The sequence below is a fragment of the Dermacentor silvarum genome, chromosome 4 (genome assembly GCF_013339745.2).
Source record: "Dermacentor silvarum isolate Dsil-2018 chromosome 4, BIME_Dsil_1.4, whole genome shotgun sequence".
In the NCBI taxonomy this organism is placed as follows: domain Eukaryota; kingdom Metazoa; phylum Arthropoda; class Arachnida; order Ixodida; family Ixodidae; genus Dermacentor; species Dermacentor silvarum.
Window position 1 is genome coordinate 5,948,729 of NC_051157.2, and position 13,460 is coordinate 5,962,188.

A 13,460-nucleotide genomic window follows, 5' to 3' on the forward strand; every position below is an offset into this window, starting at 1 on the left:
TCTCGAATCGTGAATCACCAGCCATGCCTGCTGCTATGTCGGTCTTCCATTTCGCTTACCCAGCGCGACGAACTGCAGTTATCCAGCGCGCCCGACGCTCCACTTCGTGAGGCCTTGAAGGAAAACGGTAGAATCTGATGTTGGGATTCAGGCCTTCTTGTTCATGGCAGCCCACGACACAGCAGTAACGACGGTGACGCTTTTTCGAGGCTGAGCTAGGTCTCTCTGGATCGGCGTCGGCACACGGAGAGTCCGTTTTTGTATAACTATAGGCTGCGGCCAGCTCGCAGCCTGGTCGCCATGGTCTGTGAGAAGTGACGAGCCTTTTCGCACTCGAAACAGGGCAGAAAAAAGTGCGAATCGACGCAAAACGCGGGCTAGAAACGTGCTTCGCCACAGCCAGAGCTCAATACTATCCAAGCTGGTACTAGCCAGATGACGTTTTTCGCCGCCACCAGGCGCCGCTACTATACCTCAAACTGAGTCGGCTTCCTGAGTCCCGTCGGCTTCACTGTGTGAGCGGACGTATCGAGTTGAGGTGCCGTTTCTGCGCAGCGTGCCAACGAGATAAGTTTTCTTATTTTATATTTCGCTTTTTTTAGGAGGGTTAGCTTAGCCAAGCAATCTTTATAAATTATTTTCATACTTTTTCACTTTCTTGGTCTTCTCGCTTAGATAAAAGTAGGTAAAGAATAATTGTTTTTTTTTTTTGTTTTTTTCCACATCTACGCCTTGTTTGTACGAGATGATGGTATGTACTAGGGGGAACCCACGCGTCCGTTGTTCTGAGTGCGAGCGTTCTTACGCGTTGGAAGAAACGCGGTTTAATTCAGCACGCGAAGCGAACGGTGCAGATTTTATCTGTAGGATGTGTGTGCTAGGGTCGCGGCTAGACCGTCTGGAGCAAGAGAAAGATAAGCTAGCTAAGCGGGTTGGAAAGATAGAAATGGAACTTAAAAGCGAGCAGAGGAAGGAGGTAGAAGAAAATTGTCGCAGTTTCACCTGAAAGGCGAAGCATCAATTGCGATAGCAAATTTGTAGAGAGCTATACGGAGTAATGATATTAGCTTTATCAGCTGTATAAACTTGGACATGCAGCAGCACCGGCAACACGCAGAACTATTGTCGACGCCCTCGGCGTTTTGCCCGCGTTCGCTCAAAATGCGTGCGACGTTGGTGACTTTTGCCGGAGCCTCTGATATAAATAGGCACTTGGTGCCGCAGCTAAACGTCGCCTCCCTTCCCTCCCCCCACTCCCCACGGCCTCTCGCGCGTCGGAACAAGCGCGCGCCCCTCGCGCCCTTTCACTCGCACATACAGCGTTCGGCGCGCGGCGACGATTTCATCTCCATTGACGTCATACGGAACCTCACGGCGACGGCGACGCCGACGGCAGAAATCTGCTTTTGAGTGTCCATATAATTGCTATCGCAATAAAAGCGAGCTAACGCAGAGATGCAGCTGAGGGCCACCATTCCGCAAAGCAATGGTGAACGCATCGAGGCGAGCACCGCAAACGGAGCTGGCTCCGATGCGAGTGCAGAGACAGCCGAACCCGCCACGCCGGGAAGCAGTGGCGGAAACGTCAGTGATAATCACGAAGGGGATACCACTGACGCTGCCGCGGAAGAAAACAAAGCCAAGGGCAAGGATAAGACAGGAGGGGAGGACATTGTGACCTCGGGGGCAGCTCTCGGCGGCGAGGGGGAAGAATAGCGTCGAGTTGTCTTTGTTGGGGATTCCAACATGGCGTAAAGCAGAACCGGCGATAACAGAGAGGGTAGGTGCAGGCGAACGAGTCCAGGTTAGCGCGCTTCCGGGAAAGCCGATTAGAGAGGTGATAGCGAAGGCCAAGGAACGTATGTGGGACACAATGAAGGAGAGACACCTAGTGGTGATAATGGGCGGAGTGATTGACGTAATACACGGACGAGGAGCAGGGATCACGAAGCAAATAGCCAAAGGGGTCACCGACTTGCGGAATGTTTCAAAGGAAGTGCAAATCACGGTGTGCACGGTGCCCGAGGCTGAAAGCCAGGGTTATGAAATTGAAAGGGCGGTTCTGGCAGTAAACAGGGAAATTTGGACTCTAGCTAAAGCAATGAATTTTTCGGTCATTGACATCAACCGAGAAGTGCACCAAGCAAGCCGCGAAGGCGCTTTTGTGCGTGACGGGATACATTTTAGTGAAGGAGTAGCAACACCAGTCGGACGTCGGTTCGTGGTGCGAGCTGTAGCTTTTTTAGGCGGGCCCCAGGCAATCAGGAAGCAGGATTAAGTATTGAACGCAGTGAAACACCAGCGAAGGGCAGAATTAGACAACCAGGAGTCAGGAAAAGACGCAGAAAGGATAAGAATAGAGAAGGTAAAATTTGCTACATTAACATGCAGGTTGGTCACAAGCAGGAAAAATGGCTGGAAATTTAAACGCAGCTGAATGATGAAGCGATTAGCGTGTACGCCTTGACCGAAACGCTACTAAGAGATTTGGAGCAGCCGCCTGTTGACAATTTTGTACGGGAAGGGTGCAACAGAATGACCGGGTCAAGGAAAGGCGGAGGCGTAGGCGTACTAATTAGGCGAGGTCTGAAGTGGCGAAGGGTAAACGAGACATGTAAAGAGCATTTATGGATTAGCGGCACATGGCAAGGTAAAAAGACGTGGCTGGGAGTAGCTTACCTATGGACAGGTAGTGATAGCAGAGAAAAAAATAAGGAATTGGTTGATTGCATTAGACGCGATATTAATGAGTTCAGTAAATCGGGCCAGGTGATATTAGTGGGAGATATGAACGCACACACGGACGATTTAGACGGATATACTGATTACTAGAGACCGGATTTTAGGCAAATGCCTTTTTTGTTCTTTGCGCTCCTATCGCCCCACTTTGATATATGAGCATGAATTAGAAGTTAAGAAGGACTTTTATAGTGTTTTTATAGTGCCTAAAAATGCCTATTTTGGCGTTTGTGCCTAAATGCCTATAAATGCCTATTTTCAATATCGGCGCCTATATGAACACTATTTAGCCTCAAGTTTCGCTTTCGAATGGAGTTAGAGACCGTTATTCATGTTACCGGGCAACATTGACTGTTCGGAACTCTATGGGGTTCATCCTAGTCCTTTAGTTCAACCAACTCCCGAAATACAACTGCTAGCAGCATTGAAATGAGACGCGCCGGCCAGCGTACGCCGCCGCGCTGACATTGCGCGAGCGGTTGGCGAATGCGAAACCGCGGAGAGCCGTCAGGGGAAAGGAGAGTGAAGAACAAAAGAAGAAAGAAAAATGTGTTCTGCACGTGGCTTTTGTTCTGCTTGTAATTTACTCTTTAAGGTGTTCACCGCCGTCAGGCGTTCCTTCTCAGCGTACGAGATCATTCTCAGTGACAAGAGGCACAATTTTGAATCCAAAATTCTGGAGATGGTGGTAGTTTGCTATTGTTTCCACAATCTTCACAGTGGTTCTTAGACTACGTTCCGCGTGCTCTCCATACATATTTCTTCAAACATGTGCACTTCAAATGGGCGGACGTGTATTAAGCAGTGTTGGCACGTCTGGCTAGTACAGTTCGGATAATGTCATTGTACATGAGAAAATTGCGAAGAGTTGAACCTAACAGTCCCCATGTAAGAACATGCTAATTTCTTAATAAATCGTAGTCTCTCTTGCATTTGTTATTTGTCTGCTTTTGTTGTGTCTTAATTTAATTGCGTCAGGAAGACATGAAGTATCGGTTTTTTTAATCAGTATTCCCAGCTTTCAAGTATTCTTTTTCATGCCTGTTTCACTATATGCGACGCTCGAGTACAGTGGCCATTGAACATGAATATGAGCAGTGTGCTTATTGAATGAAGCCGATTGATCGTCTTTATTCAAGCAGTTTTATGGGACAATTGCATGGCTATGTTCAACTGTTGGCGCCTTTGTGCCATCATAGACAATAACATTTCTTGTTTTCCTATCGTAGATATAGGCCGCGCACGTCTTCATTTGAAATTATTTGCATTTATTTAAAAATTTATGGTGCCTATATTTACGACGTTGGAGGCCTAAAACGTTGTTTTCCCTGCCTATTTTTGGCGCCTAAAACGCGCTTTTTTAATGCCTAAAGATCCGGCCTCTACTGATTACAACGGCTCTCTAGTGCTGAATCTGTGTGATGAACAGAACCTTATAGTAGTTAACAGGGAGAATAAGTGTCACGGACAGGTAACGGGCAATGCGGAAACAGGCAGTCATGTATCGACTACGCCTTAGTCTCAGAAATGGTCTACGAACAACTAGACCAAATGATAATAGACGAAAATAGAAAAAATAGCCTGGAAAGCGATCATGGACGTTTAGCATTAAAGTTTGGGCGAGATGCCAGTGCCGGTGGCATACATACATACATACATACATACATACATATATATATATATATATATATATAGGAAAATCCTGAATATAGGAATATATAGGAAAATATATAGGAATATAGGAAAATATATATATATATATATATATATATATATATATATATATATATATATATATATATATATATATATATATAGGAAAATCAGAAGCACAACTTCGCGGTTATCTAGGGTTTATTATTTTCCCAACAGTTTCGGTCGGTGGACCGACCTTTTTCAAGGGTCGGTCCACCGACCCTTGAAAAAGGTCGGTCCACCGACCGAAACTGTTGGGAAAATAATAAACCCTAGATAACCGCGAAGTTGTGCTTCTGATTTTCCTAAATACGCTTGGCTTTTGAAAAATCCAGTTACTACTATATATATATATATATATATATATATATATATATATATATATATTTATTAATTATTAATGACATATTTATTATTTATAATGACATGACCAGTAACACAGAGTGCAGTATAATGTTATTTGCTGATGACTGCATTATTTACAGAGAAATTAACAGTCACAATGATCACCTTGTATTTAACAGATCTCTTAGAATGCTGGCAGATTGGTGCAATTTTTGGCAGATGTCATATATATCATGGCAGATATATATATATATATATATATATATATACACTTTAACCACTTCATTGCCTTTCTCTTCTTTTTTTTTATCTTTTTTTGCGTGTTAAATTTTATTGTACGCTTTCTTGTTTTATGTTCAAACTAAGTGTATACGTACTACTCAGTGAACCTTTTTTCCGTCATGTATGTTACTGCATAAAGTGTTGCAAATCACACGCGTAAATATGTGTGGAATGTGTACGTTGCAATTGTGTATTCCTATATATATATATATATATATATATATGTATCCATATTGATTTTCTCTTCTCACTTTTACTGTACAATGTATACCTCAATATGCCCACCTGTTATGTTCTCGATCGAGAGCAGCAGTATTGTAAATAAAATAAAAATATATCCGAAAGCGTTTCACACAACGCTTATCCTTCGTTCAGACGCAGGCACCCACGCATAGCATCTGTCAAGGCAAGCCGTCACATTTGTTGATGCTTTGAGCTCAAGAGGATGCAGCAGGGCTGCGTCGTTCGCACCGGTGCCACCTGTTTCATATCGCGGTCAATGGAACAGTGTGTCAGTGTTCTTCCACGCGCAACCAACTTCTGGTCGAGAAATGAAACTTATCAGCGAAGCTGTTTTTCTTACTATATAGAAGCGCTGGAAAACGTTGTATGCATGTTTTCCCGGTGTCCCGGGTGAAATAGATCACTGACCGGTCTATATTTGGTTGAATGTAGTTTATATTTCACCGAAATATTTCATGCAGATGTGATCAGTATGCTCGCCCTGTTGCTGTTTTCATTACTATTTTGTCATGGACCATCCACTAGCCTTGTGGCTATGGGTAGGCCCCCACTACGGCGTGCCTCATAATCAGATCGTGGTTTTGGCACGTAAAACCCTATTATTTAATTTAATTTTTTAAACTTGTGTGTACTTATTTTGTGCACAAAATAAACAATACTAAATAAAAGGGGGGAGGACATGCTAGGCATGTGGTGATGCGCAGGCAGTTTGAGAGAGAGAAAGCGAAAAGAGAAAAGGTCAACCACATGAACGTCCTGTTTACTACCCCACACAAGGGGTAAGGGAAAGGGGGAATAAAAAGAGGAAGATAGTGAGCATTGTGTGTGTAGCGAAGCACCATGACACCAAAGTCAAGTCCCATAGCTGGTGATGTGCGTTGAAGACATCTCACATAAACCAAGGGTCAGTGATCGTTGCGTGAATAGGAGACTGCGGGTGAGCCATGGGGTTTACTCGAGACTTGCAAGCACTGGATTAAGAGCATCCAGTACTTGCACTGCACTTCGCACTGAAGGCAGTTGAAGGCTTATTAAGGGGCTAAACGAAATTTCGTAAACACTCGATTGTTTGGAGAGCCAACGGTGGTAGCAAGAGAGAGCAAACGAAGGGAGGTTAACCAGAGGCGAGTTTCCGCTTTGTTAATCAGCACTCGGGTGGGGGACAGAGGTGTTGGAAAGAAGGAAAAGAGAAAAAAAAATCGGCAGAAACACTCAAGACTGCTTATGTGTGGGAATGCACACACACATACCAGCTATGGGACTTGACTTTGGTGTCATGGTGCTTCGCTGCACACACAATGCTCACTTTCTTACTCTTTTCCTCTTATTATTCCCCCTTTCCCTTACCCCTTGTGTAGGGTAGCAAACCGGACGTTCATCTGGTTGACCTCCCTGCCTTTCCTCTCTTCGCTTTCTCTCTCTCAAAGAGCCTGCGCATCACCACATGCCTAACATGCATTATAATCGCTTTGCATGGTTTCCATTTATGTTTTCGTCAGGCATTAAGTTCTTTCTGCTGAATCGGTGTCTGTTTGCGTATACGTTGTCCATAGACCGGAAACATTCAGACCATTTTGCTGCAGAACGATTAATTTGTGTTCCCTTGCTTCGTTTTCTGAGGCGTGCTTCCGTGGGCGACCACGTTTCACAGCTGCCGCTGATGTAGACGCTTCGGAAAGCACCCTAGTAGACACAGCACCCATGAAATCCGAAGTGACCCGCGGGAGGCAGCAACGTGACGTGTGCAATGACTAGGCACACCTCATGATTTGGCGTCGAGAGTGCATCGCAGCAGACACAGCACCGATGAAATCCGAAGGGCAAGTGACGTCTGCAGTGACGCACGCACTAGGCACATCTTTCGTCAACCATAACCGTGGCGTCGGGGAAGCGTGCTCGTCTCGCACGCCGGTGGCCAGGGTTCGATTCCCACCCTGCCCGAAATGTACCAAATTTTCTGTTCAATTCCAATAATTCACCTTGTTTACAGAAACCTTCCTGACAAATTTGACGGCAATCCGAGTACCTTTACCCGTTTTTACTCCTCGAGCCGTGGGCCATTTTTGGTACCATATTTCGGGTCACGCCGCCGCCGACAACGCCGGATTTTCGCGTCATGGGGCATATAATGCTTTCGCATTAAAAAAAGAAAAAAAAAAAAGAACAGGTCACAGAAAAGGCGTTCCCATCACAGGCGTTCACATAGGTCAGTTGATCTCAAAAAGCGCTTGCTTGCACGGCCTTTTATGAGCTGGTAAGTCACGTCGATGTTGCAAAATTCTTTCTTCCGACAGAGGCTGGTTGTCCAACTGAAAACGATTGTCTCTGCACCGTGGGCAAAGAACATGCCCAATTGTTTCCACGCCACCACATGCTGCGGTTTCGGCCCTCCTTATCCAAAACGCGTAGGCATTGGTAAACGCGACGCCCAACCTTAGCCTAGACGAAAGGGTCGCGTCTCGTCGGGGAAGTCTGGGTGAAAATCAAAGGCTTGGATTCAGGGTGTATGAACGGGCGTGCATCAAATGTGGTTCATTCCACTCTGATGATGATAGTGCGTTGGCGTGCAAGTAGGCGGTGCATCCTTGCAGCAACCGTCCTATAGCTCTAGTCTGGACACGCATGGGGGCTGCACGGACGCCATTATCCGCCATCTTGGCTGTCTTATTGGCTGTCCAGGAGTAACGTGTTTTGAAATTTGTGCCGGGAAACGGAAGTTTTGCAAAATGCAATTTTGCGTTTTCGTCAGGATGACGAAACGTCATGTGGAGCTGCAAATTTTATCGACTATACTCGGCGACAGCTTTTCTTGACATTGGAGCGAAGGCTACGGAGGCGGGGCCTCCGCACATTTGTGTTACTAGCAAGTAGTCCGGCAGCTTGCAGCCGATTTCAGTTCCAGTTTCGGTTTTCGCTAGCTCGCAGGGCTAGTGTGTTTAGCAAAACGTATTCGCCGACAGCTCGGCCTGACGGAGCCTTACTCCAGCATAGACATTGCAGACAACCTGCTTGGTTTGTTTGGAGACCCACTTCTTGTCACTTTTAGAGTATAGCCTCCTCGAAGAACGAAAAGGAGAGTTTGCGGCCGGACACGGTACCGACGGCACCGGGGACGCCATGTTTACTGCGAGAGCCACCAGCAGGCGGTGCCGAAAACGTGGTGCCGTCCAAGAAATAAAAAAAGAAAAAAATAAGGCGCACGCTAACGTTTTTTAGCGTGCGCCTTAGAAACCCGTGCAATGCATCTGCACTTTCGCGAATATGTGGTGGCGTTGCAAGATAGCCGGCATGTCAGCTTGCTGATTGGCTGAAGGAATATCCCGTGAAGAGCGTCACAGGAAAGGCTGTTTCGTAAACGTCAATTCGACGTTGCGTGACGTTGCGCGAGGCCGCCATTGCAGACATTTTCCGCCATAATTTGTGGTGCGACGAGCCGCGCGAATTATGGTAATGAGCGGCCATATGCAATGACAGTCGAGAGGCATGCGCATCGCCGTATTTCCCTGTCATTTGGGGTCATGGAAATCTTTTGTTCACAACGCGGGCTCATAGCATTTTTATCGCTCTCGGGTAGTGTTGGCATTTGTGTTTTGAACCATCATTTTTATTAGAAACACGTTTATTTGAAATAATATTGGTTGAAACTAGCAAGCTTCCTCCATGGCCCCAGCTAACTGGGGCCATGGAGGAAAGAAAGAAAGCAGGAGAGGCCCTGAAATCACGTTTTTGAAGCCGGAAGTGCAGCCATGTTGGTGTGCCATTTCTCTTTGCGCCTCCAATCAGAGGCTCTGCAGCTCGCCGGAGCAGATGTTGTTGCATTGTTACGAGCCGCCGGTAGTGTGAACTGCCGACGCTCGTCAAAACAAAGCCTGCGAAACTTCTGTAGCAGTATCAGTCAAGCAGACGCGCTCCTGTGTTTTTCCGTGGCACGTTGAAGACGACGACGAAGACCCGCGCCGTGATTGCTTGAGTGTATCTGTTGTTGGCTAACACTCACACTCAAAGACCCAAAACACAACTTTAAATCTTACACACCACACTCCAAAATCAGCTTTTCTCGCGAACAAAAGGTGCTGCGAGAAAGACACCGGCGGAATAATCATATCTTAGCTTTCAGAGACCGAGAGCAGCAGCGAAAGCTTCAGAAGTGCGGTTGCTATGGCAACACTGACATTTGGGATAGCCGTCCCAGTGCTCCTTTGCGAAAAACAGAACGTGACTTGCGCCACACTTTCTCCAATACGTCCATGCTGGCCGGAGCCTCTCCTGGGCTTCCTTCCTCCACGGCTGGGGCATATATGTACCATCTTTTCCGAAAATAAACTGAGCCACAGCCTGTTTGTTCACTTTTATTGCGATAGCAATTATATGGACACTTCCACCGGATTTCTGCCGTCGCCGTCGTCGTCGCCGTCGCCGTGAGGTTCCGTATAGATAAAATCTTCGCCGCGCGCCGTATGCCCGAGCGGAAGCGTGCGGGGACGCACGCTGTCACGGCGAGCGAACGCACTCAATCTTCCACGCGCAAGCAAGGAAGCGGGAAGCGAGCGCCGGAGGGAGCGGGGGGGGGGGGGGGGCACTTCTACGCTGCCAACAACCGCGCTCGTCGCTCGCTCGCACCGTCTCTTATCTCCACACGGCTCTGACCTTTATGCGCTGTGCATTCGCCGCTCAGTTTCCGTTGAAGCGATAGACCGCACGTACCTTCGCCCGCTGCGGCGTATATGCGCTTGCTGCCAGCGTTTTGACAGTCGTTGTCTGCAGTCATTCAGTGTGATCTATTCATGTTTGTTTGTGCGCGCTCACACCACAGTTAGTAATAGTCGGGCCACATTTTCCAACGCACGCTACACATGCAATGCTGCGCGGATCGGCAGTGCAGCGCTACAGGTGTGTCCCTTCACACGCGCTGCCCACGGGCAGCGCTTCTCACCAACACCACCGTTTCACACGCGCCTTCTCGTGGTCATCGAGCCTCTCTTCATGTCGGTCTACTTACGCCGCAGCACACCTGTTTACTTAATCAGCTCATGTTTACTACAATTCATATTGCTACCAAAGCCGCTCACCTTACTTCGTATGACATTGCTGTGTTGCTATCACATTCATTGCTTCGCCCTCAGGGCGAAACTGTGACATTTTTTCTGTTTCCTCGTCTTTCGTGCGCACTGCATTGACAAGCAGACGCTGTGGTTCGTGCCAACGTGTCGCAGCCACGCACATTTAGAACACCATGCGAGCAGTTCAAGCGCAACCCTAAACCGGTCGGGTGAAGCGGTCATTGCAAAGTGGCAGAATCTTCGTTCTCAATTTGCACGTGTCGAGATTCATTGAATGATACGTATGCGCGTTCCGACCCTTATTTACATTTCATACTATTTGCCTGCTTTCGGCCGACCAATATACTTGCCGCCAGTGCATCAATAGGGGCTAGCGGACATGGTTCTTCTCCAAGCACACATACTAATTTGTCAAAGTGATCCTCACCGGCGGCGCACGTGGCGCCCTCGTAGAGTCCGCTGCAGCTGCAGGTGAACGAGTGGCGGCCGTCCATGCAGGTGCCGCCGTTGAGGCACGGCTGCGAGGCACACTCGTCCACGTCTCGCTCACACAGGTCGCCCTCGTAGCCTGGCGCGCAGGCGCACTCGAAGGTGTCGTCCCTGGTGACGACGCACGTGCCGTTGTTGGCGCACGGGTTGGGCGAGCAGGCGCGCCGCACCACCTCGCACCTCTCGCCCGCGAAACCCTTCGGGCAGCAGCAGCGGAAGCCCTGCGAGGTCTCCAAACAGTGATCCAGCGGCGGTTTATGTTACTTGGTTGATCGTGAATGCCGTCAAAAGCAGCTGTCGATTTTGTGCTACCATTCTTAAAACCGCTTTAGGAGCAATAATAAATGACCGCTCACGGGACATTTTCGAGGTCTCATTTATTGCGGTAAATGAAGGTCCAATACTCCGTCTCAAAATCAACTTGCAGGGCTGTAAGAAAATACGGCAGAACTCATCTCGCGATGATTGTCGATGGTAATGCGATAACAATTAGTGCAATGTAGCGACACATCCTGAAGTAACATTTATTTAGCATAGGCTGTGGTGACGCTTCCCCTGCTTCAGCTATATTCGACGCACTCTGGTATAAGACTCGCTCGCCAGAGCCGCGCATGACGACGCCGGCACTATAAAGACAATGGAATGACGAACAAAGAATTACGTCGAGGAAAGACTAGAGGGCGATTCTTAAATGATGACCACTGTATGAGAATGGCAACGTGACGACGACATGAGGATAACGGGATGCACGACTAGCGGTGTATGACGACGAGTGCATGATACCCAGCAAATACAGAACCTCTTAAAAACGTCTCGGAACGGCTATAAACGTCTTGATCTACTGGAATAATGAAAATAGATGATTCATACAAAACCTAGGCACCTGAAATATACTAGTATACATTTATCCGCGGTAACGACCCACTACTTGTGTCACCAGAGTCTACTTAGGTAAAAGCATTTAGAACGTCTAACTCAAGAACTTGTTTAGATATTTTGTCTCAAAGTGCATGAAATGCCTAACGGTACGTTAAATGTACGGTGACCGTACGCGTCAGTGTTAATGAACAGAAGAAGTCACGGACAAAACGACTTCGCAGAAGCAACATAATAATCTGGCGACGCCGGACCTTAATTTTATCAATAATCAAGCGTAAGTTTTTGTTTTCAATCCAGGCCGTGCACACGACGCCTCGAAAACATAGGGTGTTTCGATGCCCACCTTCCTGGCATCGAGGCACCCTACTCGAAATCATTCTTCGATGCTCGCGCAGCAGAGGCTTACAGCAGAAGCGAAACGCCGCTGGCGACTGCGCTGCGATTTACCTGATTAGCTTCGGCGGTAGTCAAGTAGGCAAGCACTTCGTTCAGTGCTGGCAACACTGAGTGGCAGAATTTTGAAGAAACATTCCACCGCTTGCGCATGCAACGTTTCGTTGTCTAGATCGGGGGTTCGGTTAGGTGTGTTATGCTAGCTGTGTGACCCCCCTCCCCTCCTTCGCTCTCAACTGTTCTGTACATTTATAGGGTATTCATTGACGTCATTTAGTTTTGCTAATTTTTTTCTGCCGCGTGTTTTGCGTAATTGTTCGTGAAATCGGCTGTATGTATGTCTCACGTTCGGATTACACTTTTTACGCTAAGTTACATTATTTCAACTTGACCTTTCCTCAGTAATGTCTGATGTTTTCTAGCTGTTTTTTAATTAAAACGTTAACCACGACAATTATTGGGTGTCGGGCTCTTAATTCAGCCCTGCCGGTTTTCGTCATCTTTATTTTTGTCCGAGAATTGTTCAGCTAGATTACTGTTAACGTTACATGAAACAAACAGAGAGAGTGAATTCAAGAAAACGCGATGGCCGCATTCATGAACCAGGTGGAACTGGGACGATATATTGTGTAATTTTGTTCTTGCATGTTACAGCTTTGCGTGCATGCGTATTCCAGCGTTAGCGCTTCATAGCTAAATAAACAGAAATTGCAGGCAATATCACCATTGCATCCATCATGGGAGGAGTGAGAGGGGAAGGTAAGAGCGTGAGGGGTGGGAAGAGAGGGTGTTACGTATCAGGGGCGGCAGAAGACTATCGTCTTTCGACGTCATTTGCAGCGAAGCAAGCAGATGTGCGGCCAATTTTTTCTCAATGCGCCTGATTATGTTTCCCTCTACATTGGTCACGTTCTGTTCCTTCCATTCTTATAGTTCTGTGTCAGTGAAATGCGGGACAAATTTTTTCGAAATGACACTTGGCAGTATTCATCGCGCGATGTACAGTACTCACGGATTGAAACGAGTCACTGCGAGCGCGCAGCCGCCGGTACATGCAGCGCCGCCCGTGGACGCTCGAGCAATCAAAGTGTTGCATTGTGGTTAGAGTGTACTAGAATATGGACCGTTGTCTAGTACACTCTAATTGTGGTATAGCTCGAGGGCGAGAGCGTTTACGGAGCAGAGTCCCTGTCGCAAACGAGTTGGCTTGTAGTTCCTTACAGTGGCGGGGTGGTGCTGCAAGACTCGTGCGCTTTTTTATGCCGAATAAAGTGTTCGGCTCGGCTGTGCGCACTGGCAATTTCGTGAAAGTCGTCTGCTTGCGCGCTCCTGTAA

The 13,460-nt window shown here is 47.4% G+C and overlaps 1 protein-coding gene across 2 annotated transcripts in view; it reads right to left on the bottom strand.

The window, feature by feature from the left end:
* Positions 1-13,460, bottom strand: part of LOC119449360 (sushi, von Willebrand factor type A, EGF and pentraxin domain-containing protein 1-like) — a 224,195-nt gene that overhangs the window by 84,389 nt on the left and 126,346 nt on the right. The window contains exon 20 of one of the 2 annotated variants that reach the window (XM_037712534.2): positions 10,792-11,074. In XM_037712534.2, the coding sequence (XP_037568462.1) occupies positions 10,792-11,074 (283 nt within the window). Of the gene's footprint in view, positions 1-10,791; positions 11,084-13,460 lie in introns of both variants that reach the window. The other variant, XM_037712533.2, reaches the window with a different exon arrangement.